Source organism: Ursus maritimus, unplaced genomic scaffold (genome assembly GCF_017311325.1).
Source record: "Ursus maritimus isolate PB19 unplaced genomic scaffold, ASM1731132v1 scaffold_7, whole genome shotgun sequence".
In the NCBI taxonomy this organism is placed as follows: Eukaryota; Metazoa; Chordata; class Mammalia; order Carnivora; family Ursidae; genus Ursus; species Ursus maritimus.
Genome location: NW_024426885.1, coordinates 71,583,020 through 71,610,731, shown reverse-complemented (window position 1 = coordinate 71,610,731; position 27,712 = coordinate 71,583,020). Strand labels below are relative to the sequence as shown.

At 45.5% G+C, this 27,712-nt stretch overlaps 1 protein-coding gene across 1 annotated transcript; it reads left to right on the top strand.

The window, feature by feature from the left end:
* On the top strand, positions 1–23,920 carry GNG4 (G protein subunit gamma 4). The gene is made up of 2 exons (XM_008689568.1): positions 1–117; positions 23,792–23,920. The coding sequence occupies exons 1-2, from the start codon at positions 19–21 to the stop codon at positions 23,918–23,920; spliced, it is 228 nt and encodes a 75-aa protein (XP_008687790.1). The 5' UTR covers positions 1–18.
* Positions 23,921–27,712: the final 3,792 nt, after the last annotated feature.

Sequence of the window (27,712 nt, the reverse complement as noted above, 5' to 3'; positions counted from 1 at the left end):
TGTTTCAGAGGCAGCAGAATGAAAGAAGTCATGTCCAACAACAGCACCACTAGCATCTCTCAAGCCAGGAAGGCTGTAGAGCAGCTGAAGATGGAAGCCTGTATGGACAGGGTCAAGGTAAGCACGCACCGGCCAGCCTTAACCACTGGCCAAAACCCAGCTCCAAGCATTCCTCCCATTTCCTTGTGCGAGTTAACACGTCACCCAGTGGAGGCGCCAGCCAACCTTGGCAGCTGTAACATTCACAAATGAGTGTTTGCCTCCGAGTTCCAAGTGTGCTCAAGGATTGAAATGCTGCAAAACACACAGTGTGCGTGAATTCCGTAAGGAGCTCCAAAAATAGACTCATATTCATCTCAGCTCTGTTTAGCTCTGTTGTCATGCCAATAAGCAAGAGGGTTTAACAGTGAGATCCACCGTTTTCCTGCCCGATGCAGTGACTTTGAGGTTAGACCACGTTGGGTATTTTGACAGGGGCGCTGTTGGGAGGGAAGCATTGAACCGTGCACCGCATTTTCAAATATTCCTTTGGGGAAAGTGAAGAGAGAGTCACCTCCCACCATGTTCATTCTGCTGATGAGCGTAGATCTCTTCATGCTGGGAGGGCTGAGGCAAGATGAAGCCACCTATTCTCCACATGCCACTCAAGCCCGCAGGGGGCCAGGCAAAGCATGTAGCTCTCAAATACCGTTTGGGTTCATCAGCTGTCATGGAGCTGGAACCCTTTCAGGAGCCTGACACCAGGAAGCTCAAGTCCAGGGATCTTTGGGCACACAGAACCAGGGGTCTCGCCCGGGCATCTGGGATTCAAAAAGGACAGGTTGCATGGGGCAGTGGGTGACCCCCAAAGCCTTCTGCTGACAGAGCGGACAGTCCCTCCCCGAGGTTCCCGTCACCAAGACCTCCCCTCCAGCTGGAGTTACAGCCAGAGAGCATCAGCTTCCACCTCTGTTGGGACAGTTGTGGGAACCTGGGGCTTTGGGGCTTGAGCTGTCCCACGAGGCAGTAAGTGAGCACAGCAAGTGACATAACGTATATGAACCAAGGCAGGACCACAGCGTGATCCGAGTTGGCATGAGCACACCTGTATGATTCAGGCGTCTCTATCTTGCAGCGAGTGACATAACGTATATGAACCAAGGCAGGACTACGGCGTGATCCGAGTTGGCATGAGCGCACCTGTATGATTCAGGCATCTCTGTTTGCACGTGCTGGTACCAGCTACGAATTAGACATCACTCCCTGATCCTTAGGCTAAAGGAAAGAGCAAGAAACCAAACAATTCTAAGGGAGGGAAAGGGGCGCCTGGGTGGCTCAGTCGGTTGAGCATCTGTCTGCCTTCAGCTCGGGTCACGATCCCGGAGTTCCAGGATTGAACCCCTCATTGGGCTCCCTGCTCATCCGGGAGTCCGCCTCTCCCTCTGCCTCTGCCCCTCCCCCTGCCTGTGTGTGCTCTCTCTCTCTCTGTCTAGTTCTTTCTCTCTCTGTCAAATGTATAAATGAATTCTTTAAAAAAAAAAAAAAGTTAAAGGAGGGAGAGCCCCAATAGTATAGAAATGGATCTAAGAATGAGATCCACAGGCCAGACAGTCACTGCGAGGATGAGGATGGAGGGGAGACTCGCTGTTTTGATGAACACGCCTGCGGACCTGCTCCACTCTAGGCGTGGTGCTGGGATGCGAACAGACGTGGGCTGCCCCATCATCTGGCTCAGAGAAAGCTTTGTGGAGCTGGGAGCTGGTTCTGAGGTGGTGTCGGAGGGGAAGGGAAGGCTGGCACGAGCGGAGATGGCTCATTCCGAGCAGCTGGGCTTGACAGAAGAGCTGCGGGTTGTGCCGGGAAGGCCACTTTGGGCAGCCTGGGGGTGCCGGGTACACAGGCGCGGAGCATCCAGAAGACGAACTGTGAAGCTGGGCCATGAGATGCACTGACCTGCTGGCAAGAGATGAAGTTGTCAGAGGCCAGGAGGCAGCCAAAGCTGCAGAAACAGGGTGTGGAGTGGAGCAGAGCTCGGGTCAGAGAGGCAGACACAGCGAGACATGGTGTTGAACTCAGAGAGTCCGTGTGGGAGACACTCAGGAGAAAGAAGGTGGAGCCCAGATGTCCAGCTCCAGAAGAACAGTGGGCACCGGCTTTGCCAGTGGGACAGATGCCGGGCCTGGAGTCTAACAAGGAAGATAAATTCTGTAATTTATTTAAATTACACCTGTGACAGTCACCCACCACCCTCACCTGTGATAGTCACCACTCCTCACTCGTGACAGTCACCACCAGCCCTCACCTGTGACAGCCACCACCACCCTCACCCGTGTCACCCCCCCCCCCCCCCCGCCCCACCCCCCCCCCCCCCCCCCGGCGCCAGCCACCACCACCCTCACCCGTGTCACGCACCTACCACCCTCACCCGTGACAGTCACCACCACCTCTCACCTGTGACAGTCACCCACCACCCTCACCTGTGACAGCCACCACCACCCTCACCCGTGTCACTCACCCACCACCCTCACCCGTGACAGCCACCACCACCCTCACCCATGTCACTCACCCACCACCCTCACCTGTGACAGTCACCACCACCTCTCACCTGTGACAGTCACCCACCACCCCTCACCTGTGACAGTCACCCACCACCCCTCACCTGTGACAGTCACCACCACCTCTCACGTGTGACAGCCACCACCACCCTCACCTGTGACAGCCACCACCACCCTCACCCATGTCACGCACCTACCACCCTCACCCGTGACAGTCACCACCACCTCTCACCTGTGACAGTCACCCACCACCCTCACCCGTGACAGCCACCACCACCCTCACCCATGACAGCCACCACCACCCTCACCCGTGTCACTCACCCACCACCCTCACCTGTGTCAGTCACCACCACCTCTCACCTGTGACAGTCACCCACCACCCCTCACCTGTGACAGTCACCCATGACCCCTCACCTGTGATAGTCACCCACCACCCCTCACCTGTGACAGTCACCACCACCTCTCACGTGTAACAGCCACCACCACCCTCACCTGTGACAGTCACCACCACCTCTCACGTGTGACAGCCACCACCACCCTCACCTGTGACAACCACCACCACCTCTCATGTGTGACAGCCACCACCACCCTCACCCGTGACAGCTACCACCACTCTCACCCGTGTCACTCACCCACCACCCTCACCCATGACAGTCACCATCACCTCTCACCTGTGTCGCTCACCGACCACCCTCACCCGTGACAGTCACCACTACCTCTCACCTGTGATAGTCACCCACCACCCCTCACCTATTACAGCCACTACCACCCCTCACCTGTGACACCTACCACCCCACACTCGTGACAGTCACCAGATGTCCCCACAATGAAGGGCTCTTCAAGAGTCACTAAAGGCCCATGCATGGTCTCTAGAAGAACAAGGAGAAATCATAAACCAACTCAAAGCCAAGTTCATTAGATGGTATTCAGAAGGGTAGGTCGTCCTATTCCTGCGGTGACCGGGTGATGGAAGTGCGGCTCCTGGATCCCAGAAGAGGGCTTCCTGCAGGCGTCTTCAGACTCTGTGGTAATTCTCGGGGGGAAGGCTGCTGACAGCCACATCAGGTGTGGTTCAGAGCGGGCAAGAGTTTTGTCATTGAAGAGATGACCCAGGGCTTCCTGAGGAGAGAGGTGGCCCCGAGGGATGGCATCCCCACTGTAGCTGCGCAATCACACGTGGGGATTTTCCTCTCACTCACAAAACCTTGAACATTTCTTTATTTTAAAAAAAAATGTGCTAAGATACACATAACATGCAATTTGCCGTTTTAACCATTTTTAAGTATAAGCAGCATGAAGTTCATTCACAGTATTGTGCAGTCTTGGTCGCCACCATCCATCTCCGGAACTTTTCCTGATCGCCAGCAGACACGCTACCCCCACCCCTCCCTTCCCCAGCCCCCGGCAACCTCTGGTCTACTTTCTGTCGCTTTGAATTTGACTATTCTGGGAACCTCATTCCTACAAGAGGAACTGTACGTTTGTCCTTTCGCGTGTGGCTCATTTCACTTGGCGCACATCTTCAAGGTTTGTCCACACCGTAGCATGCGTCAGCACTTCCTTTTTATGGTTGAAGAATATTCCATCGCATGTACCACCTCTTATCCATCCATTCACCTGGTGATGGTGTTCATCATCTTGGGCTCTTGCAAACAGTCCTGCTGTGAACATGGCTGTGCGAGTGTTTGGAGTCCCTGATTTCGGTTCTCTTGGGCATATACCCAGACGTGGGATTGCTGGATCATACGGTAACCACCGTGCTGGTTTCCGCAGTGGCTACACCACTGTACATCTCTCCCAACAACACACAAAAGTTCCATTTTCTCCACATCCTCACCAATACTTATTTTTTTTGTGTAATAGCCGTCCTACTGGGTGTGAAGCTCACACGTGCTTTCAAGCGCTAGGCACGTCTTGCTTCGGGGCACAGCAGGGCTTTGGGGGAGAAAATCTACTTGATGCAACTCTTGGCAAAATGAGGTGTGTATTGTTATCAATTAGCCAGATAACAAAAATAGAATCTGGAGAGACAGAGACGCCATCAAGGACACTCTAAACTGACCTGAAAAGGGCTTTGAGGAGGGAAGAAAGAAGAAAGTCACCAGTGTGAGGAGGTGGCCTTTCTAGAATGGGTGAGAGATCACTGCAGGAGAGGAGGAGGGAAAAGAGGAGCCTGGAGAGTCAATGACAGAGGAAAGGCACATGGAAGGAGGTGAGAGCAGTTCCTAGAATTCACTGAACTCATACGAAAAGTGATGGGAGTAAGGGAAAAAAGGACAGGCTGTTGCTTGGGAAGGATGAGTGTGTCCTGCCTTTCCCTGGGCCCTGGAGAGAGGGGGGAGCACACTGCGGGGGAAACATCTGGAGGCTCCACGGAAGAAATAATTGCAAGTACGAGTCCCACAGAGCTGGCTCCCGGGTGGGAGCACGGCAGATGGGGGCCGGAGGACCCTGCGGGCAAGACAGGTGTCAGGCGCGAAGCCGGAAAGGCCGTGGTTGGCAAGGTACGTAGCCAGCTGCAGAGCCCACTCTGGGCTTCACAGCATATTGTGATTGGAAGAGTGTCCAACGTGGAAGGAGAGAAGGGAAGGATGGAGCTTGCAGTTCATGAGAGTAAAGGGGAGGACTCCGAAGGGGGAGAGGTGGTAAAGATGGGTATCTCTTTGAGAAGCTATATGAGCTGCTAAAAAAAAAAAAATATGTATCATAAGAACAAAGAAGACTCCACATAGAGTGGGTATGGCCTCCCAAAAAGCAAAAAAACTTGGAAAATAATACTCAGGACCCTTAAAAAGAAATAAAGAACACATACATATGACTATCATGGAAACTATTTTGGTGGGCAGGAAAAGAACACCCAGAGCCTTATTCTTTTTCTCACCCATGAGAGGCCTAAGCTATATAAAATGCTATTGGGAAAGTACGTGAATGACACTGATCACCAAGCAGGGAAACTTTGTCCAACAGTTATGGCGAATATGAGCTGAGCAAAGCCTAAGAGGTTTAAGTGAAGAAAATGGTCTCCGGAGCTGGCTCGTCCAGCCTGAGAGGAGAAGAGCTGTGGGGAAGGTGTTGTCCTGTGGGATAGTACAGAGGTCCGAGCAGGCCAGGTCACAGGCTCCAGGGAAGGCTTGTGGGCACTGCTGAGTGAGCTTTGATTCTTCTGCCCCAGAGGAAAAGGGATTGCTGGCTTTGGGCCAGTCCGGGGGCTGTGACTTGGTGAGCTCTGCAGGTGCCGCACACGTTTAAGCAAACCTAACTCTCAGCTGGGACCAGGAAGAGCTGACAGACTTGCCAAGTGACTATGCCCAGTCTCTCTCTCTCTCTCTCTCTCTCTCTCTTGCTCTAAGGCCTGTGACAGATGACCTAAACAGCTGTGGGATGTGCTAACAACCCCTAATAGGGCTGCCATTCGGCTGAGACTAATTTTGTCGACACAGGCTTGATATGCCAATTGCTGACAGACCAACCTGTTTTATATCAACTTGCATTCTATAGACGACTAAAAAACGAGGGCAGAAGGAACAATGTCAGTTGATGAACGCTCCAAAACCTAAAGCCCAAGAGACAGCAGCAGAAGTAGGCTAGTGTGGGAAGTTATTGACATAGAAGAAAAGAGATCCTATCATGACAAGCAATGACAGTTGCTCGCAATCCTTCTCCGTAACGGTTAAGAAAGATTTGGAGAAAACAGTTTGAAAAGGGAAATAGAATAGCCTTAGGGGGAAGAAAGGAATTACTCTTGGACATTAGGGTTTTGTAAGTTGGTGTTTAAAAAAAAAAGAGAATACATGATCGGGGGCACCTGGGTGGCTCAGTCGGTTGAGCGTCTGACCCTTGATTTTGGCTCCGGTCATGGGATCGAGCCCTGCATCTGGCTCTGCTCTCAGCACGGGGTCTGCTTGTCCCTCTCCCTCTGTTCCTCCCCAATTCCTGAATCAATAAATACAATCTTTTAAGAAAGAAGGAAGGAAGGAAAGAAGGAAGGAAGGAAATGATAAAAAATATATATATATTGTATAGGCAATGCAAGGACACAAGAATTGAATTTGCAAGCGTTGAAGATATATTTTACATATACTCTGCTTATTCTATTTAGAATTTTTTTCAAACCATAAAGATATGAGATTAAGTTGGATATATCTCGAAGCATGTAGTGTGTGTAAGACTTGTAAAGAGAGAGAGAACATCCAGAAGCTTTGAGTGAGACTGAGAAAGTAGGTACCGTATTCCAAGGGCTTTAATTCCTGTTTTAAAAATAATGCTCTTTCTCTGTTCATAAAAATGGTACTCATTTACTTTAGAGAATTTTGGAAATAAAAGTATAAGGAAGAAAATTTAAATAATTTATAACCACTCCACTTCCATGTTTTCTCCATCTAACTATTTGCTTATTTTTCTTTTTACAAACTTATGGTGATTATGTTTTACAACCTGACTTATCACCAAATAGTATATTGTGATGACATGTCCAGGTCAGTAAATACTCTCCTGAAATGTCATTTTTACTAACTCTTTGCTCCATCACCTGAGGAACAATCATTTATTTAATGTCTCCTATTCTTGGGACATTTCCCTTATTTCCAATTTTGCAGTATTACTTTTTAAAAAAGCACTTGCAGCAGGGGCACCTGGGTGGCTCAGTCGGTTGGGTGTCCGACTCTTGATTTCGGCTCAGGTCATGATCAGGGTCGTGAGATCGAGCCCCGCATTGAGCTCTACACTTAGTGTGAGTCTGCTTGGGATTCCCTCTCCCCCTCCCTCTCTGCCCCTCCCCTGGCTTGCTTTCTTCTCTCTCAAATAAATAAGTAAATGTTAGAAAAACAAAACAAAACATTAACACATAACTTTTCAAATTAGTGTTTTTGTTTTCTTTGGGTAAATGGTAGTGGAATTACTGGATCATATGGTAATTCTATTTTTAATTTTTTGAGGAACCTCCACAATGTTTTCCACAGTGGCTGCGCCAGTTTGCATTCCTACCAACAGTGCACAAGGGTTCCTTTTTTCCCCACAGCCTCACCAACACTTGTCTTTTGTCTTTTTGATTCTAGCCATTCTGTCAGGTGTGAGGTGATTTCTCATTGTGGTTTTAATTTGCGTTTCCCTGACAACAAGTGATGTTGAGCATCTTTTCATGTGTCTGTTGGCCATCTGTATGTCTTCTTTGGGAAAATATCTATTTAGGTCCTCTGCCCATTTTTCTTTCTTTTTTTTTTTTTTCAAAGATTTTATTTATTTGACAGAGACAGCCAGCGAGAGAGGGAACACAAGCAGGGGGAGTGGGAGAGGAAGAACCAGGCTTCCAGCGGAAGAGCCTGACATGGGGCTCAATCCCAGAACTCTGGGATCACGCCCTGAGGCGAAGGCAGACGCTTAACGACTGCGCCACCCAGGCGCCCCGCTGCCCATTTTTCAATTGGATTATATTGGGGGTTTTTTGGTGTTGAGTTGTGTAAGTTCTTCGTATATTTTGGATACTAACCCTTTATCAGATATATCATTTGCAAATATTTTCTTCCACTCAGTAGGTTGCCTTTTAGTTATATTGATTGTTTCCTTCACTGTGCAAAAGGTTTTTATTTTGGTGTAGTCCCAATAGTTTATTTTTGCTTTTTGCCTCAGGAGACATATCTAGAACAATGTTTCTATGGCCGACACCAAAGAAATTACTGCCTATATTTTCTTCTTGAAGTTTAATGGTTTTGGGTCTCACAGTTAGGTCTTTAATCCATTTTGAGTTTACTTTTGTATATGGTATAAGAAAGTGGTCTATTTTCATTCTTTCGCACGTAGCTGCCCAGTTTTCCCAGAGGTGTTTGTTGAAGAGACTGTCTTTTCCCCATTGCATACTCTTGCCTCCTTTGTCATAGATTAATTAATGATTTAAGTGTGGGTTTATTTCTGGGCTCTCTATTCTGTTCCATTGATCTCTGTGTCTATTTTTGTGCCTGTACCATACTGTTTTGATTACCACATTCTGTAGTATGTCTTGAAATCTAGGATCGTGATATCTCCAGCTTTGTTCTTCTTTCTCAAGATTGCTTTGGCTATTTGCAGTCTTTTGTGGTTCCATACAAATTTTATGGACCTATGCAAACATACTGCCAAAAAAGTCAAGAACTGGACTGTAGCATGTAGAAGACCAGTAAAGTATTCATTTAGGAAGAGGTCTTCTTCCAGAAAACCAAAGAAAACTTTAGGTAACTGCTTTAGAGTCTCAAAAAATGTAAAGCAAACATAGAACCTATGAAATGTTAGCTCAAAGAGGAGATAAAATAATGAGTTAGAAAGGAAGGTGAAAAACTAAGTAAAGAAGTTGATGGGGGGGGGGCGCCTGGGTGGCACAACGGTTGGGTGTCTGCCTTCGGCTCAGGGCGTGATCCTGGCGTTATGGGATCGAGCCCCACATCAGGCTCCTCTGCTGTGAGCCTGCTTCTTCCTCTCCCACTCCCCCTGCTTGTGTTCCCTCTCTCACTGGCTGTCTCTATCTCTGTCAAATAAATAAATAAAATCTTAAAAAAAAAAAAAAAAGAAGTTGATGGGGGATTGGGAACACCATTAGAAGGAGCAAAGAGTATAACATACACTGCAGAAAACCAAATTAATGACGTGGAGCACAGGCTTCAGAAACTCATACATACTGCAAAAGGAAAGATGAACAGTCAGATCAAAGCAGTTAGAGAGAGGGTGATGGAAATGAACACTGGCAGCAACATTCCAACATTTGGATGCTGATGTTCCTGGCAGAGAGAACAAATGGAATAGATAATACTTTTAAGGGGAGACTATAAAAAGGTTTCGTTAAATAAAGGAAGACTTGAATCTGCAGATCCAAACAGCTCATGTTCCAGGGAGGAAAATAATAAGCCCGAGACACATACACCTGCTGAGGTTCCTTAATCTCAAAAGTAAAGGAAAAAACCCATTAAGTGTGCAGGCAGAGCAAGCAATCATTTGGGACACGTACACCTAACAATATGCGTGAAGTGCTTGAATCCTCACCCCAGCCCTAATATATTGGTGCTGCTCATACCCCAATTCACAGACAAGAAAACTTAGGCCCACAGTTATATGATGAAGTGGGGATACCAACCCAGAACCTCGAGTCTTATCATTAAACCACAGTGCCCTACCTACAAAGGGCAGAAATATCAGTCTGGACAACATCGTAACACAGTTCAGAAGAGGCCAGCCTACGATTACATAAAAGTTCTGTGAAGAGGGGCGCCTGGGTGGCTCAGTTGTTAAGCGTCTGCCTTCGGCTCAGGGCATGATCCCTGCATTCTGGGATCGAGCCCCGCATCAGGCTCCTCTGTTGGAAGCCTGCTTCTTCCTCTCCCACTCCGCCTGCTTGTGTTCCCTCTCTCGCTGGCTGTCTGTCTCTCTGTCAAATAAATAAATAAAATCTTAAAAAAAAAAAAAAGTTCTGTGAAGAACTCTCTACCTAACCAAGTGGTCATTTATGTGCTAGACAACAGAAACAATATTCCCAGTTATGCGAAAAGTCAAATATAAGGCGAAATATGTGCTTCTTTAGCAAAATTATTTCTTTTCCTACAATTGGATTTCAGTAAGGGAGATACAAATCAATATCAGAGAAACAGGGTCATGCGAGGCAGTCCATGCCTCACAGGCCTCGTTCCCACTAAAAGGGCAAAGGAAACCAGCAACTACAAACACTGGCTCGTACATCACAAATAAGCAACACCCGCAGGAGCACCTTTTGTGATCAGGGCTGTGAAACAAAGGCCCTGCGTTTTGGTGGATGTCCAGACTCTTGCCTTGTGAGGTCTCTAACTTTGTACTCAGGTGCTAGGGCCACTTCAGTATTATCTGCCCCCCGCCCCCCGATCTTCTGGGCAAGGATCCTTCAACCAAAAGCTCAGCTGCAGGCAAGCCCTGTGAACAGCCTGTGTCAGGCCTAGCGAAGTGCTCATCGGGTTATCACAGGCCCCATGTTTGGTGAGGCAGCAGCTGTGGTCCCCTCGGCCTCAGTATCCATTTTGGCTGCACTGGTCACTGCTACTGGAACCCCAAACCTCCGGACATTCTTGATTTGTTTCTCTAACTTATTAAAGCCTTTTCCCACCAGCTTCAGATTCTCCTCCATATAGGTTTTGGGTGGACTTCATCCAGCCATCTCTTTAGGCTCTCTCTTGTGTTCTAAGGGTCCCAGCAATAGCAACGAACTCTACCACAGGAGAGAGGGGACTAGAATATCAGCATTTAGTGTTAAAAACCTTTTTCATTACCTCTCATCCATCAGGATAGCTCCTATCAAAACAAAACAGAACAGAAAATAACAAGTGTTGGTGAAGATGCGAAGAAATTGGAACTACTGTGTACTGTTGGTGGGAATGTAGAATGGTGCAGCCGTGATAGAAAGCTGTAGTATGGTAGTTCCCCCCAAAATTAAAAATACAATTACCATATGATCCAGCAATTCTACTTCTGGGTATATATCCCAAAGAACTGAAACGGGAATCTCTAAGAGATTTGTACGTTCAGGTCATGGCATTATTTAGAAGAGCCAACAGGTAGAAGCAACCTATGTGTCCACCAGCAGATGAATGGATAAACAAATTGTGGTCCATCCACACAAGAGAATATTATGCAGCCTTAAAAAGGAGGGACATTCTGCACAGGCTACAACATGGATGAACCTTGAGGGCATTATATTAAGTGAATTAAGCCAATCACAAAAGAACAAAAACTGTATGGTCCCATTTATATGAGGTACCCAGAATAGTCAAATTCATAGGGACAGAAAGTAGAATGGTGGGGCACCTGGGTGGCTCAGTCGTTAAGCGTCTGCCTTTGGCTCAGGGCATGATCCTGGGGTCCTGGGATCGAGCCCCACATCAGGCTCCCTGTTGTGCTGGGAGCCTGCTTCTTCCTCTCCCACTCCCCCTGCTTGTGTTCCCTCTCTTGCTGGCTGTCTCTCTCTCTCTGTCAAATAAATAAATAAAATCTTTAAAAAAAAAAAAAAGGAAAGAAAGAAAGAAAATAGAATGGTGGTTGCCAGGGGCTGGGGGAGAGGGAATGGGGAGTTGTTTAATGGGTACAGAGTTTCTGTTTTGCAAGAGTTCTTCTGTGTCGGTTGCACAACAATGTGAATATACTTAATACTGAACTGTATGCTTAAAAGTGGTCAGGATGGTAAATTTTATGTGTGTTTCACCACAATTAAAAAAATTTTTAACAAATCTTTTTCAATACAAAGTTTGCTTCTAGTCCAGCTTCAATCACCATAGAACCTTCAGAGCCAACAAGCTTCAGTATAGTTGAGTCTGCTATGCTAGAGTAGTTCATGTCCATCAAGAATAAATATTGGCATGCCCTCTAATATCTGCACAAGACTGGGCTTGATGCATTCTTCTCAAGCACTGTCAAAGCACCACTCACCCCCAGATCTTCAACATTACCAAGATAGTGCCAGTTTGCCTCGTCTCTCTTTCCCATCTTTTAGAGTGCTAGTTAGAGCCAAGCACTTCACTCACCACAGAAAGTCTCTCTGAGCCAAAGGTCTCCAGAGGTCTCCAAAGGTCACCTGCCTCAGGTCAGGAATCACTGGTATCCAAAGTCTTTACCAGGTTATGGTTTCTGGATCAATTCAGTCTTGGACTTCGGCTGGATTCTTTATTTGTTAATGTGATAGGGTCAGTCTTCTCAAATTTTACTCTTTATAGACTTCAGATTTGGGCATTAGACGTTTTTACTCCATTAGGTACCAAATGGTTATTGAAAAGATCTCTGCCCGTCTGTGTTAGTTCCTGGAATGTATAAACATCAACAGCAGCAGGAACAAGAATATTAGGTGTCTTGTAGAGTGAATGTCACCAGTGAGGCAGAGAGTGAACTCTTCCACAGAAATGACCTGAGAGTCTACTTCCTTCAATACTACTTTTATTCCAAAAGTTAGACCCTAGCATGGGTTGAATATAAGCAAGCATAATCTGATGAAGAATTTACACCAGCCCATTGTGGTGGTCTTTTCTCTACTCCCAGCCTTTGGGGTTATTCTCGTCATTGCTGTGTATTTTTCATTAGATTGGTACTTTGGGCATTCTAGTGTTTAACAAAAACTTAATCTTGGTTTATCATCCAATTCCACCTAGAAAGCAAACCATCTGCTCAACCCCAGGTTACCAATGGGCTTTGGTTTGCAAGATTGTCTTATATCAATATCACTTGAGACAAGTGTTATTTGAGACTAAGCTGATTCAACTGAATAGTCCACTTTTCTAGCCCAAATTTCTCCAGAGCTACTATGCTGTGCATTAACTTGCAATTGTCACAGGTCCAACTCTTAATAGGAATAGGACCCACCCTCTTTCTTGTATCATAAGTCACAGTGCTCACAACTTTTCTCCCCATTAACTTTGACACAATTGATTTCAGGGTTTGCAACTATTGCTTCAGATTTAATCCACTCACCTTCACCATCTCAGATCAATCATTTGTTAACCACTGGTTATACTGTGTACAAGATCTGTATGAGAAAAACTACAAAACTCATGAAAGAGATCAAAGAAAATCTAAATAAATAAAAACATTCCATTTTCATGGATAGAAGGACTCAATACTGTTAAGATGTCAGTTCTTCCCAACTTGATCTGCAAAGTTAACTTGCTGATAGACTGACGAACTGATTCTGAAGTTTATATGGAGAAGGGGAAAAAAAGAAAAAAATGGAATAGCCAACACAATTTTGAAGAAGAGGAAGTTGGAAGACTGACACTACTCAACTTCAAGACTTACTATAAAGATACAGTAATCAAGACAATGTGATATTAACAAAAGTAGACAAATAGATCAATGAAACACAATAGAGAGCTCTGAAATAGACCCCCATAAATATAGTCAACTGACCTTTGACAACAAAGCAAAGGCAATACAATGGAGAAAAGATATCTCTTCAACAAATGGTGCGGGAATAACTAGACGGCCATATGCAAAACAATAAATCTAGACACAGACCTTACACCTTTCACAAAAATGAGCTCAAAATGAATCACGTAAAAGGCAGAACTGTAAAACTTCTAGAGGAAAGCACAGGAGAAAAGCTAGGTGACCTTGTGTTTGGCAATTAATTTTCAGCTGTTACACCAAAAGCACCATCCACAAAAGAAGAATTGATAAGGTAGACTTTATTCAGATTAAGAACTTCTCTGTGAAAGACACTGTTAAGAGGATGAGAAGACAAGCCACAGACTGGGAGAAAGCCTTTGCAAAACACATATCTGATAAAGGACTGGTATCCAAACTATGCAAAGAACTCTGAAAACTCAGCAATGAGAAAAACCACCCCATTAAAAAATAGACCAAAGGGGATGCCTGGGTGGCTCAGTCAGTTGAGGGCCTACCTTAGGCTTAGGTTATGATCCCAGGGTCCTGGAATTGAGTTCTATGTCGGGCTCCTTGCTCAGCTGGGAGCCTGCTTCTCCCTCTGCCTGCTGCTCCCCCTGCTTGTGTTGTCTCTCTCTCTCTGACAAATAAATAAATGAAATCTTTTTTTAAAAATAGACCAAAGATCTGAACAGACATCTCACCAAAGAAGATGTACAGATGGCAAAGAAGCGTATGAAACAATGTTCCACATCATATGCCCCTAGAGAGTTACGAATTAAAAGAACAATGAGATACCACTACACAGCTATCAGAATGACTAAAATCCAAAAAACTGACAATAGTAAATGCTGACGAGGATGTGGAGGGATACGAACTGTCACTTATTGCTGGTGGGAATGCAAAATAGTAGAGCCACTTCAGAAGGCAGATTCTTATAAAGCTAAAAATAGTCCTACCGTATGATCCAATTGTATCCAAAATATACAAAGCAAAATTTGACAAAAATGTCAAGACGGACAAGTTGTGTAAGAGTATAGCATGTCTTTCCTAGTCTTTGGTGGATCAACTAGACAAAAGAGAGGTAAGCATGTATTAATAATAAAATTAATTAGTTTGATCTGATTGATTGATAGGTAGGTAGATAGTACCAATCATGGAACACTTTAATATATTCTAAAAAGTAGAAATGGTTCATACCACATCCTTTGACCATAGTGCAGTAAAATGGTGGTAATAATACCTCAGTATCCTTTTTTTTTTAAAGATTTTATTTATTTATTTGACAGAGATAGAGACAGCCAGCGAGAGAGGGAACACAAGCAGGGGGAGTGGGAGAGGAAGAAGCAGGCTCATAGCGGAGGAGCCTGATGTGGGGCTCGATCTCATAACGCCGGGATCACACCCTGAGCAGAAGGCAGACGCTTAACCGCTGTGCCACCCAGGCGCCCCCAGTATCCTTTTTAAACAATCTCTTAAACAATGAAATTGACTTTGAGAACGCCATATGTAAATGTGTAAGACACATATGTTTTAACAAACACTCAAAACATAAGAGAGCATAAAAGACCTGAAAGAAGGAAGGTGGAGACAATTTGGATAAAGGAAAGTGGACACTGTCTTCTTGAATAGGCAGAGTCAATACTGTAAAAATGTCTATTCTCTGTAAATTAATATATAAGTTCAATACAGATCTAATCAAAATTCTATTTCTGTTTTTGGAGAAAGCAAACTTCAAACTATTCTAAGGTTCAGTTAGATGAATAAATGTACGAGAGTATCCAGGAATTTTTTTTTTAAGTAATCTATGTTCAAGGAAGAAGATATGTAGAATTTTCCTGCGAGGTATTAAAGTTAATTATAAAATCAGAGTATTTAAAGCTTTATAATTAGGCAGAGCAATAGTACAGAATAGGAAGTCCTAAATAGATCTGAATGTACTGGGAATTTGGAATATGATCCAGATGGTATCTCAAATCAGTGGAGAACACATTATTTATAAATGTTGTTTCTGAAAATTGCTAGCCGTTTGGAAAATAAAGCTGCATACATCACTAATTTTATACAGATGAACTTCAGATAGATTGTATGTGTCTGCTCGGGCTGCCATCACAACACACCACACACTGTGTGGCTTAAACAGCAGAAATTTATTTTCTCATAGTTCTGGAGTCTGGAAGCCCCAGATCAAGGTGTCAAGTTGATGTCTGGTGAGGCCTCTGTCCTTCTCTCTGCGTCTTCACATGGCCTTCCCTCTGTGCTCAGGGAATGAGAGAGCTTTCTGGTGTCTGTTCTTCTTTTAAACATACCCAATTCTATCAGATTCGGTAATCCCACCCCCCCCCTTTTTTTTTTACCTCCTTTAACTTTAATTACCTCCCTGAAGGCCACATCTCCACGTAGTCACATTAGGGTTTATGGCTTCGACATATGAGTTTGGGGGACACGGTTCAGTCCCTAACTTTGATCAAAGCTATATTTTTTTAAAAGATTTTATTTATTTATTTGAGGGGGGAGTGGCAGAGACAGAGGGAGAAGCAGACTCCCAGTTGAGCAGGGACCCCGATGCGGGGCTTGATCCCAGAACCCCGAGATCATGACCTGAGCCGAAGGCAGATGCTTAACTGACTGAGCCACCCAGGCGCCCCTGATCAAAGATTTAAAGACAACAAACAAAACCATAAAAGTACTAGGAAATAAGAGCAAATGTTTTTATAACTATTTGAGAAGGCCAAACATGCCACAAAATCCACAGTTCATAAAGTAAAAGTTTTGACTGCATTTTAAAAAATTTGATATGGTAAAAATTTCCAATCAATGAAATAAACACATTTGCACTTGTGTGACAAAGGGCTAATTTCTCTAATTAGCCAGTAAGAAGAGAAAAGACCCTCCTTTTCTTAATTGTACAAACAAACAAACAGGCAATTTATTTTATTTTTTTTACAAATAGGCAGTTTAAAATGGAGAGATATAAATGGTCAAATATATGAAGAGACATTTACCTCCATAAATCAGAATTATGCTCAAAACAACACTGAGATCTGCTTTAAAAAAAATACTGAGACCCATACAGTTTTTATTTTAGTATAGTTGACACACAATGTGACACCAGTTTTAGCTGTACAACGTAGTGATTCAACTTCTCTATATGTAATGTTATGCTCACCACAGTGTAGCTACCATCCGTGACCATAAAACATTATTACAGGACCGTTAACTATGTTCCCTGGACCCATAGCCAAACGCAAACTATGGCCACATGTGCTGTGCCTTTTATTTCCGTGGCTTATTCATTCCGTAACCGGAAGTCTGTGTCTGCCACTCCCCCTCACCCACTTTGCCCAGTCCCCTCTGGTAACCATCAGTTTGTTCTCTTTGATTCTGCTGCTTTTCGTTTATTCTTTCATTTACTTAGATTCCACATATGAGTGAAATCATGTGGTGTTTGTCTTTCTCAGTCTGACTGACTTCATTACCATAATGCCTTCTATCCAGGTCCACCCATGTTGTCGCAAATGGCATGATCCTTTTATTTGGCTGAGTAATATGCCAGTGTGTGTGTGTGTGTGTGTGTGTGTGTGTGTGTGTGTGTGTGTGTCACATCTTCCTTATCCATTCGTCTATCAATGGACGCTCAGATTGCTTCCATATCTTGGCTACTGTAAGACTGTTGATGTTTTTAATCCTTGATGAAATCCACTGTCATCCACCGGCCGTGAAGGGAAGTGAGAGGTTTTTGATAGTTGGAGTGGACACTGATAACAGTCTTCCAGAAGGCTAGCTGGGAATATGTATCACTATGTTTATTGTGCATACTCTTGACCCCGGTATTCTCACTTCTAGAAATTTATCCAGAGATAATCTCACAAACGATGAAGGGAAGTAAGAATTTCATCAGAGCCTTATTATAAGGTCGACAAATTGTAATTTTTGACTGTCCATCAATAGGGATTGGTTAAGTAAGTCAGGTAGAGACAATGTTACACCACATTATCATCGTAAACAGTGATGTTCTGAGTGAACAAAAAAGCACATTACAGAACAGCATATGAAATTGTAGGTAAAAAGGTGAATTGGAAGATATCTCGAAAGGTGTTTGCCAAGGTGCTGTCTCCAATTGGCAGCTGATTTTTGCTTCCAGCTTTGAACTTTTTTTGGGCAATTTTACAAACAAGTAAGGACTATTATTGTAAAGACAATAAAGCTGTTTCAAAATTAAAATTCTTCACAGGAATCACCTCTTCCACAGAGATGCCACCAACCCCTGAGGACCCAGTTACTCCCTCCCCTGAATTTATCAGCATTTATATGGTATGATAATCTGTGAAGTGGGAAGAGGTGACCATGGTACAGTAAACAGAAAAAGAGACCCTTTCTGTCAGTTCCACATAGGCTCTCACCACCATATTACCTGCATGGACACTGTCCATTTTGTATACAGTCTGTATCTTCCTCCTCATTCCCTTAGGGACCAGTAGCCAAATGCAAAATATGACCATATTTTCATGGAAACACACGGCATGAAAATCATAAATTATATCCCAAATGTAAGTGTAAATGAGGTAAAAGTGTAATGAGGATTATCTTTTCTACTGGTTTCGCCCATCAGCATGGATAGAGCAGACCTGTTGAGTGGAACCGAATAGTAAGTGTGCAGAAGTTCCCTGGGACAGACCTTTGGGCATCAGCCTTTTGGCTCTTGGTTCACATTTATATCTGAACTAGAGATTTTTTCCCTCATAATTCTTCTCACAGATAAGTCTTTCACATGTCTTACCCTTATTTTTTTTTCCTAGCCCTTCTAGGAGTCATGACAGCACTGCCAATTTGTGAGTTCTTTTAAAAGAACATGTGCTCTTTATGGTTTCGTTTCTGCACAAGATAAAACACACTGTGTTGAGTTTTCTGAAGCCAAATGAGAAAATTCTAAAGCTAAAGCCAGTTGTTGTTAAAACAGAAGATGAGTGAGGCTCAAATATCACGGTGTTTCCTGTGGAAAATTGAAAGAGAGCAAAATCAGGGAGCCTGTCGTGTTCTGATAGGTCACTGACAGTCGATTAAAAGCACCCGGAGAAGCCCAGGGAAGGGATATACTCAAGATGATAACTGACACGGAGGTCGAAAGAATGACGTGTCTAAAAGAAAATAAATATTTTCTGGGTCCTGTGACCCAGCCCAAAGTCAAGGCAGTGTATACAGATTTTGCCTTTCCGTGTCCAGTGTGAACTCTGGGTCCCACCCCTTCATTGCCCCCTTCTGCTGGTTTAGCAGTTTAGCTCTAAACCTTCTCTTCAGTCTCTCATCCTCTCCCAGAAGTGTTCATAGTTCTTACCCAAACCAATTCAGATGGTAACTGCCTACAGACAGATTTAGAAATAAATTCAAAGACAAGGGGCTAGGAATGAGCGATTCTAGAGTAGCTATCAGACCAAAGGAGCAAAAATCTTTGAATTAAATCAAAAAGGAGAACATAAGCAGGAGAACAAGAAGACAAAAGGTGTGTTTGAAAAAGGCGAGGGACACTTCCAGTTCATGGGGATTTGGGTTAGGGGCACTGTGGGCACCCAGTTGCCCTCATAATTTCCGAGAAACTTCCTCATGTCTGTTTCTCAGTGCCCTCCCACAAAGTAGCCAAATGAATAATGAAATAATAACAGGCTGTATGTATAATAGCATCCATTATGTCGCTTCCTCACAAACCAGAAGCTACTGCGATTCCTGTTGACAGGACTGAAACTGAGCGCCCGAGTGTTTGTCTTGCTCAGAATGACAGCTCATTAGTGCTGAGCACAGCTTGGTCAGAGACATTGTTTCCTGACTCACAATCCAATGCTTCCTCTCTAAGAGATGCCGCTGGCTTTCTAGAATCCCTGGAGCCTAGAACCTCCTTGTTACATCCATCTTTTACCTTTAAGTAAGTCCCAGAAACCTCTTGAGTGACTCACTGGTTCCTATCACCAAATAGATTACTCTTTCAGTGAACTTGCAGAATGGTTGAATTAGGGGTTCCTTTGTGGAAAATTGGGATATGTCAAAACTGAGAGGTGGTCAGAATCATACAGGACGTGTACCAACCTGTTGAAGGGGTTTGGTTAAGTCGCGGTCCGCGGTGGATCTGGGTCAATCATTCTAACCAAGCTCAGTGACGGCTTCGCTATTCCGGCAGTGAAGACCATGTAACATCAGCTCTTACTTAGGTTCACTTGGAGACTTGGAGATATTAAAACTGTCTTCCAAGCATCTTGGATTTACCTCTCAATGTGCAATCAACTTTTCATGGGGGGAAAAAAACTTACGCGATGATAGCTAATCCACCATTATGAACATTTGACTTTAGAATTCAGAAAGGGATTCAGAGGGGAATTCTCCCTCCCGCCCGTAATCCTCCAGGGATAACCTCACCCACTCCCAGCTAGCTGCTATATCTGTGGCCGAGGACCCAGCAATTGAAAATTGCCTATATTGATCTGGATTAATACAAAGTAGTTGCTGGGATCCACTAGAAGCCAAGTGTCTCAGCCAGCTCATGCTGCTATAACAGGGTGCCATAGACCCGATGGCTTAAACAACAGAAATTCATTTCTCACAGCTCTGCAAGCTGGGAAGTCCAAGACCAAAGTGCCAGCGTGGTCAGGTTCTGGTGGGAGCTCTCTTCGGATTTACAGATGATCACCTTCTTGCTGTGACCTTTCATGGCAGGTGGAGAGAGATGGCAGGTGGAGAGATCTGTCACCTTGCATGGCAGGTGGAGAGAGATCTCTCTTGTGTCTCTTCTTAGAAGAGCACTAATCCCGTTCGCAAGGGTTCAACCCTCATGACCTAATTACCTCCCAAAGGCCCCACCTCCAAATACATTGAGATTTAGGCTTCCCCATTTGGATTGGGGTGGGAGAGGACACAAACATTCAGTTCACAGCATCATAATATGAAAGTATCTTGAGCATGTGCTTAGGAACTGGCATGTTGATCTCAAATACTTTCCAACCTTAGAAGAAAGAAAAAATTCACAAGGATTCACCCCGTGGCATCTGCTCAGACTTTAGAGGTGAGGTATAATCCCTGTGATGTCCTGAGGGTTCCACTCGGGAAAACCAGCATATGACTTCTGTTGGGAGTGTGCACCGAGTTTGACCTTGTAAGAGATACTGTTGTTTCACAACGGGGGCTGCAACCTGGCTGTGCTCTCGACAGTCATCCTGCTCTGTGCTCTTGGGGTGGAGGGAGGAACAGGCAGAACTGTCAAAGATGCTTGAAATTGATTCCAAGTAGTATTGTTAAATAGACCAGGATTGCTGAGAAATAGGTGTGAGTTGTTCTGCTTTAGATGCAAGGGATAAATGCAGTGGGTGTCTCAGCCAGAATAGTAATTATGTCATCTGTCTTGTCGAAGAGTTTGACTATAGTAATTGCAACATTTTCTCCCGTCATTGAAGCTTGTAATTATAGTGCAACTAACAGGATTATGTGCTAACTTGGGCTGTTTTAATCACCTCTTTTACTCTGAAATGCAATGGTAAAATTCCACAGTTGTTCCCAGGCTGCCAATTCTTTTCAACATCTGTTGTCTTGTAACAGTTCAATACCAAGGAGAAGAGGCAGAGATGCTCCGGGCATTTCATAACAGAGGCCTTTAGGAAAGCAGACTTGAGGCTTGACGAGAAAGCGTAAACAGTAGGGGAGTTTTAAATTTCCAACCCAAATAAAATTTTCTCTTTGAAACCAAATCATATGTTTTTTTTGTTTCAAAGATGGCAGATGTTTTATGCAATTTGGCAATGCCTGCAGCCCATATTTTATATGCATTGAAGGAAACTTTCAACTATAAAAATCAATCTAGGACTGATTAAGAAAACCCTCCCATGCAACCTAACAAGCAGGTTGGGGTTAATTAATGCCTGGATCTTTCTCTGTGTGTCAGGATGTCACCTTTCATGTGTAAGACTCATTAAGATGTTCATTACTTATATTTATCTTTACAGATCACATAACAACAAACTTCAGGGGTTATCCAAGTGCTCTGTTTATGCAGAAATAAAGGAACATCAAACACTATGTGAAATAAGGGGGCTGATGGCTGAGCGGCAAACCTCTCTTGATTCTTTGATTGTAGGACGACTTACATGCTCTTAGAATGTTGTTTCAACAAAACGAGGGCATCTAGGATATAAATATTGCATGGAACCAACCCAGGTCTGCCCATTTGGTCTTAAATTGGGTGCTTATTAGTTGGCACCAATACAGTCCCCATTAGGTATTCATTCCTGTTGTACAGGTGCTCAGACAGGACTCCGCCGTCCAGAGGACTGTAGGTATAACTCAGCAAGCACATCTGTGATCTTAAAACAAGCAGCAAAAGGAGGCAGTCGAAGAACAGCCTATTTTCCTGAAAGAAAAATTGTGGAACCAAGTGCAGTATCACCTTTAGCGGTGATAGAAAATTCCCTAGATGAGATCTGCTGAAAACTAGCAAGGCCAGACGTGAACAGCTTATAGGTGTTTGGGTGCTGTAGACACGAAGCTGTGTGGGCAGCAGAGACACGGATGGGAGGCAGGAACAGCCCAGCCCCCTCTCTCCTTCACCCAGCCGTCCTACAAATCCTCATTTTTTAATTGAATTATAGCTGACCTGCAATGTTGTATTAGTTTCAGGTGTGAAACTCTGATCCCACAATTCTGTACATTGCACAATACCACAATAAGTGTAGTTACCATCTGTCACCATACAGTCTTATTAAAATATTATTTCACTATATCCCCTACTCTATACTTTTCATCCCTGGGACTCTTTTATAACTGGAAGTTGGCACCTCCAGAGCTACATTTTTGGGGCCCCGTCCTCCAATGCCCTGGTCTGATGTACTGGAACCACAGTGCAGCAGCCCCCCCATTGGGGCGCCCCCTTGCGGTCACTCTGAGGAAATGGAACTATTCAAATCCACCCACGAAGGAAGTTAAGCATCTGAACAAGTGTGGTCCAGGGAAAGGAAGCGGTAATTACAATTTAGCAAGCTAACTTTGCGCCAGCTGGATCATGGTAAAAGGTAAACAGAGGAATATTAAAGTTTTCCTTTTTTTTTTTTTAGATTTTATTTATTCTAGAGAGAGAGAGGAAACGAGCTGGGGGAGGGGCAGAGGGACAAGGAGAAGCAGGCTCCCCATTGAGCAGGGAGCCCAATGCGGGGCTCGGTCCCAGGACCCTGAGATCATGACCTGAGCCGAAGGCAGACGTTTAACCAGCTGGGCCACCCAGGGGCCCCGGGCTTGACTCACCTGCTCAACCTCTAGTTTCATTGGGGGAGGGGGGATCCTTTACATCTCTACCAGAATTATTTGTAGGATTCCAGCCACTGCCAAATCAAATAGGTCTGGGCTGGAAATCAGAAGAAGAAATTCTGGAAAATTTTGGAAGACAGGTCAGTTTTAAAAACCTAGAGGGAATGTGTGTGGCTTGTATACACTGGAGGCTCTAAAACATTTTTTCATTCATTTGTGGAATGTTTTTAACATTCTCGGGAAGATTTAGACATTGAATGTACCGAAAGGATCTCATTCGATTGCTGTATACTTACCCCCGCCATAGCCTCTAATAATCACTTGCAGGCGGAACAGTCTAACTGGCAGGATGCATTAATGCGCAGACCATTCATTTGCCATCACCCAGACTCTGGGTAAAATGAGCTGGTAACTTCATTTCCCTATTAGGGAATGCGTCTCGGCCCTCTGCCGGCTCCCACCCAGCCCCTTCTCTAGAACCCCTGGGCTTGAACGAGGGGCTAGTTCAGTGCACCACCGCCGTGTGTCCACAGGCTTCAGGTAAGACCGGAAGGAAAACAGAGATCTCTGGTCGGGAGCAACTCCCTGCACGGGGAGTGGGCATTGTGAGTTAAGACGCGTGCTTAGAGTATGCAGCTCATGTATGCGGTATGCTAATAATGTGTGTTCTCTTGGGGAGAATGAAGTGTCTCTCTGTGCTGGTCATGACAGTGGATTGCAATCAAACAATTAATAACAATAATAAACACAATCACATTGGCTTGGCCGGCCCAGTGCTCTGCTTTATACATCTAGACATGGTTTAGCAGAGTAACTGTGAAGCTACTGGCCTGGAGCCCCCACTCATCACTCAACTAAGAGTAGAACAAGGATGTCTGGACCTTCTTGGACCTTCTCATTCCTCTCTGGAGGTTGATCTAGCCTCCCCGGGCCACACCTCTTTCCACCAGGCATGTTTCAAACCCTGTCTCCCTGGGTTTACACAGACCCTCTCTCCAGGCTGGGCATGGCCTTGTCCTTAGTGGTGCACACAACACGGCCCAACCTTGGCCGTGTCCACATGGACACCTCTGTGTTGGACCCACCGTGAGCTGGCCTTTAACCCAGCACCTGTGCTGTGTCCCCTGCAGGTCTCCCAGGCAGCCGCAGATCTCCTGGCCTACTGTGAAGCCCACGTGCGCGAAGACCCCCTCATCATACCAGTGCCTGCGTCCGAAAACCCCTTCCGAGAGAAGAAGTTCTTTTGTACCATCCTCTGACTCCGTCGGTTGGGACGTGGCTCCTGTTCTGTCCGTAAATTCCCTGGTAGAGACCGCATGCTCTCCACTGTAGGGAGTTCCAGCCACCCCCGCCCCCCCCAAGCAGGGTGGCCCCGGCTTGCCTCTCTTCACTGGTTTTCTTAGTTGCGTTCCATTTCACGTTGTCTTTTCGTTCTTGTGCTATTTCCATCACTGGCAAAGCAAATAGACATTCTCGTAGCCAAGTAAAACTAAGTATGGGGTTTAGGGTTTAATTTTTTAAAGCATCAGTTCCCATTTCTCAGTACATCAAGTTCATACATTTCAGTGGCTAATTTATGGAAAAGAAAAACTGTACAGCCTCCCCCCCCATTCCCAATAATTCAGTAGCAAATTAGAACATTTGGACCCACTGAGATATATGGATGAAGTTTTCATCTGGAAGTTCTCTATCTCCTGCTTTTCCATCATCCTATTAGAAAGGAAAAAATCCACAGCATCAGACGGTTTTCCTAACGTGTGTCTTTTCTCAGCTGTGGGGCCCAGACCCCGATGAGGACACAGGCCCCTGTTTCCCACTGATTACCACTGACCACTCTGGAGGAGGTCCTTCTACAGATGTCGATGTTGGGGGACTATCGTAGCAAACTTCCCTGTCCGTGGACACCATGACAGCTGTCTGTCTGTGTCTCCAGCTGCGCCAGCCAAGGGCGGCGTCCCCCTCTCCATATGCCACGTCTTCCTGCTCCTCCTCCCCTGCTTCTCTGTAGTTCTAACACGGCTGCATTGATGAGGACCTGCTCGGGGCACAGCACGGGGCCCCGTGGGGGTGTCACCAGGGTGGTTCCTGCCCCCGAGGAGTGAGCTATGGGGCAGCAGCTCCCTCCGCACCAGCCACTGACCTGAGCGTTGACCTTATTCACTTATTTAATCCTCCGGCAATTAATAAACGCCACGGGAGTAGGTCTGTGTTAAAGGGAGGGAAACTGAGGGGCGCCTGCGTGCCTCAGTGGGTCAAGCACCAACTCTTGATTTCAGCCGAGGCCATGATCTCAGGGTCCTGGGATCGAGCCCCGTGTTGGGCTCCACACGCAGCGGGGCAGTCTGCTTGAGAGTCTCTCTCTCTCCCTCCCCTACTGCCCTCGCCCTGCTTGCTCGTTCTGTTCGCTCCAATAGAAATAGGCACCGCACACTTCTCTCCCCGTCTTTGCCAGGAGGAGGCACTTTGGGCCCAAATAGCTTATGGAAAATGATAGATACGTGGACGCCCCAGTGGAAGACTAGACAGCTCTTGGGTTTTCTGAGACCAATTTGCAGACCCCGCCTAAAACAAAAATGATGAAAGAGAATAAACCACGGGGGCAGAGAGCCCCTTGTCCAAGTTCGCGCTCTTCTGTTGCTGTAGACACTGCAGTACTCCCTGGCTCTCGCAGCCGCTGGCTGTGCGATATGGGGCAAGCCATTGTGTGCCTGGAATGTTCTAACCTGCTAATGGGGGATAATGGTAATTACTCCTCCCTACCTTTCTCTCTAGGAGGCCACAGAGAGGGGCTACATAGATGAAAGCTCTGATTATCATTTAAAACAAATTACTAAATGCTCCAATATAACATTGGCAGGAATGCGGGACTTCAAAGACACGTGGTTCAGTCGGAAGACTCAAGTAAAATTGCCTACAAAGAGCCAAATGTAATTTCAGATCAATTAATAACTTGCCACCTTGCAAATGGTTTTAGTACATTTTTATTCTTTGCCTCTTCTTTCTTGGAAGCAATTCTTCGTTTCATTAAAGCTCACTGGTATCGCCAGTGAGGTTAGGAAGCCGAATGCTCTAACGAGAGCAGAATTGTATGCTGTGTGTGATAATCAGACTTCAAACCCTTCCCTGTCTCGGTTGATGACCAGGAGCTCTTTCTTCTGTGGTCCACGTCAACATCGTTAACCCGATAAAGCAAAGCGCAATTTGTAAAAGCACATCCGAGAAGCCTAGAAAGTGGGACAGCACGGAAGCTGGCTAAACCAGGTCAGGAAGAAACTGTGATTCTCTCCTGCCTCCAGACTTTCCCTCCTTTGTTTTCACTTTTCCTGTCCCTCCCCTCTGTCCCTCTCTTTTTCCTTTTCCTCTCCTCTCCCTTACCTTCCTCCATGAGATGCTTTTTCGTCTTTGTGGTTTGCCCCTTCGAAAGCGTCCCTGAACTCGATGCCCTCTTCCTAAAGCCAAGGTCATGCACTTGGGCTCCGAGATACACAAACAGGTGGATGAGCCCCTCGCCCTGCTGGCCACTCACTGGGAGGTGAACCAAAGGGGGTGTGCCTGCAGTGGACAGTCGTCGCTTTGTGTTTGCAGTGTGGCTGTCCAGCATCTGACCCCCCTTCCTATAGGGGGAGATCCCCCCTTACATATACATTTAGTGGATGCAATAGTACTCCCTTCCACTGTGGATGCTGAAGGGGGGAGGTCTTCCCTGTCTCTCCGGTGCACCCCCTTTCCAGCACCAGGCCTGCCAGGGAGGGGCCAGTGACCTGAGGTGAACTGCTTGGACTCACTCCTTTGCCTGGACCTATGAGCTCAGAGCAAGTGGCCCAGAAATGGAAAGATGCTTAGATTTCGTTTTGTGGGAGCTGTGGTGGTCCAGGGGCAGCAGCGGCCCAGCAGGGGAGGCATCTAAGCCTGGCAGGCTTCAGGGATTCTTGTGCCCATGGCTCACAATGAGCAGGGACGGCAGAGTCCTGAGTAGACCATTCCCGCTCCAGGCCTCGGCCCCACTAGCTGTCTTGCCACCCCCACCATCCTCCTAGGTCTCTTTCTTTCTAGCTTTCTCTCAATTCTTTGAGCCTCCAAGCTCCATCCAGTACATTTCTTATTCCATGAACTAGCCTGGGTTGTACATATCATATGATCTAAAAACCCCATTCTTGGGTGCGTACATTACAGAAAGGTGCATATGTGTTCACCATAAGAAAAGTACTAGGATGTTCACAGAAGTGCTATTCAGAATAACCCAAAGCGGAAAGCACTCCAGTGCCCTTGTTGAATGGATGTATGAATTCTGGTGTATTCACACGGTGAAATCCTGTGCGGCAGTGGGAGTAATGATCCTGCAGCTCGACCCCGCAGCACGGCGTGAGGCTCACGGCACACGGCAGCTTCATACTACGTGATTCCACTTATGTCAAATGCAAAACCCAGCAAAGCTAATCCCTGCTGTTGCAAGTAGGGAATATTAGTTATTCTTTGGAGGATGGGAACCAGAGGGGCACAAGGGGAGCTTCTAGAATATTCTGTGTGTTGATCTGGTTGCTAGTTACTTGGGTGTGTCCAGTTTGTGAAAATTCTTCGAAAGCTCTTCACTTTGGATTGTGTACTTTTCCGTATGTATGTTATACTTCAATAAAAGTTGGTTTGTGTGGCTAGCAATCAATCCTATTGTTTTTTTTCCTTTTGGGAGTCACTGAGCTCAATTTTTTTTTACTCCTCTTTAGGTAGAACATTAGTGGAGCAGTTAAGAGTGTATTTGACATTTGTATTTGAAATTTGAAATACTTCTAATCCACAGCTATCTGAACGGAGAATCAGCTTTCGGCAGAATGCAGGTAGATCCCTGGGAACGGGATGAGGGAATGCCATGCTGTGGGATCTGCATCTTTTTGAAAACAGTGAGGAATCCTGTTGGGATTTCCCACTTGGATCAGCCTCTCTGTAAATGAGGCAGGTGACCTCCTCTTAGCCTCCCCTGCCTCCTGGCCATCAGGAGTGAACGGAGGGGTGGCCAGCCACAGAACCTATTATCACAGACTCTTCCGAATGCAGCC

Bases quoted from the DNA above. Each gene is read 5' to 3' on its own strand.
- GNG4 (XM_008689568.1), top strand. From the start codon at position 19: ATGAAAGAAGTCATGTCCAACAACAGCACCACTAGCATCTCTCAAGCC. The intron at 118-23,791 runs GTAAGCACGCAC...TGTCCCCTGCAG, and splicing joins CCTGTATGGACAGGGTCAAG to GTCTCCCAGGCAGCCGCAGA.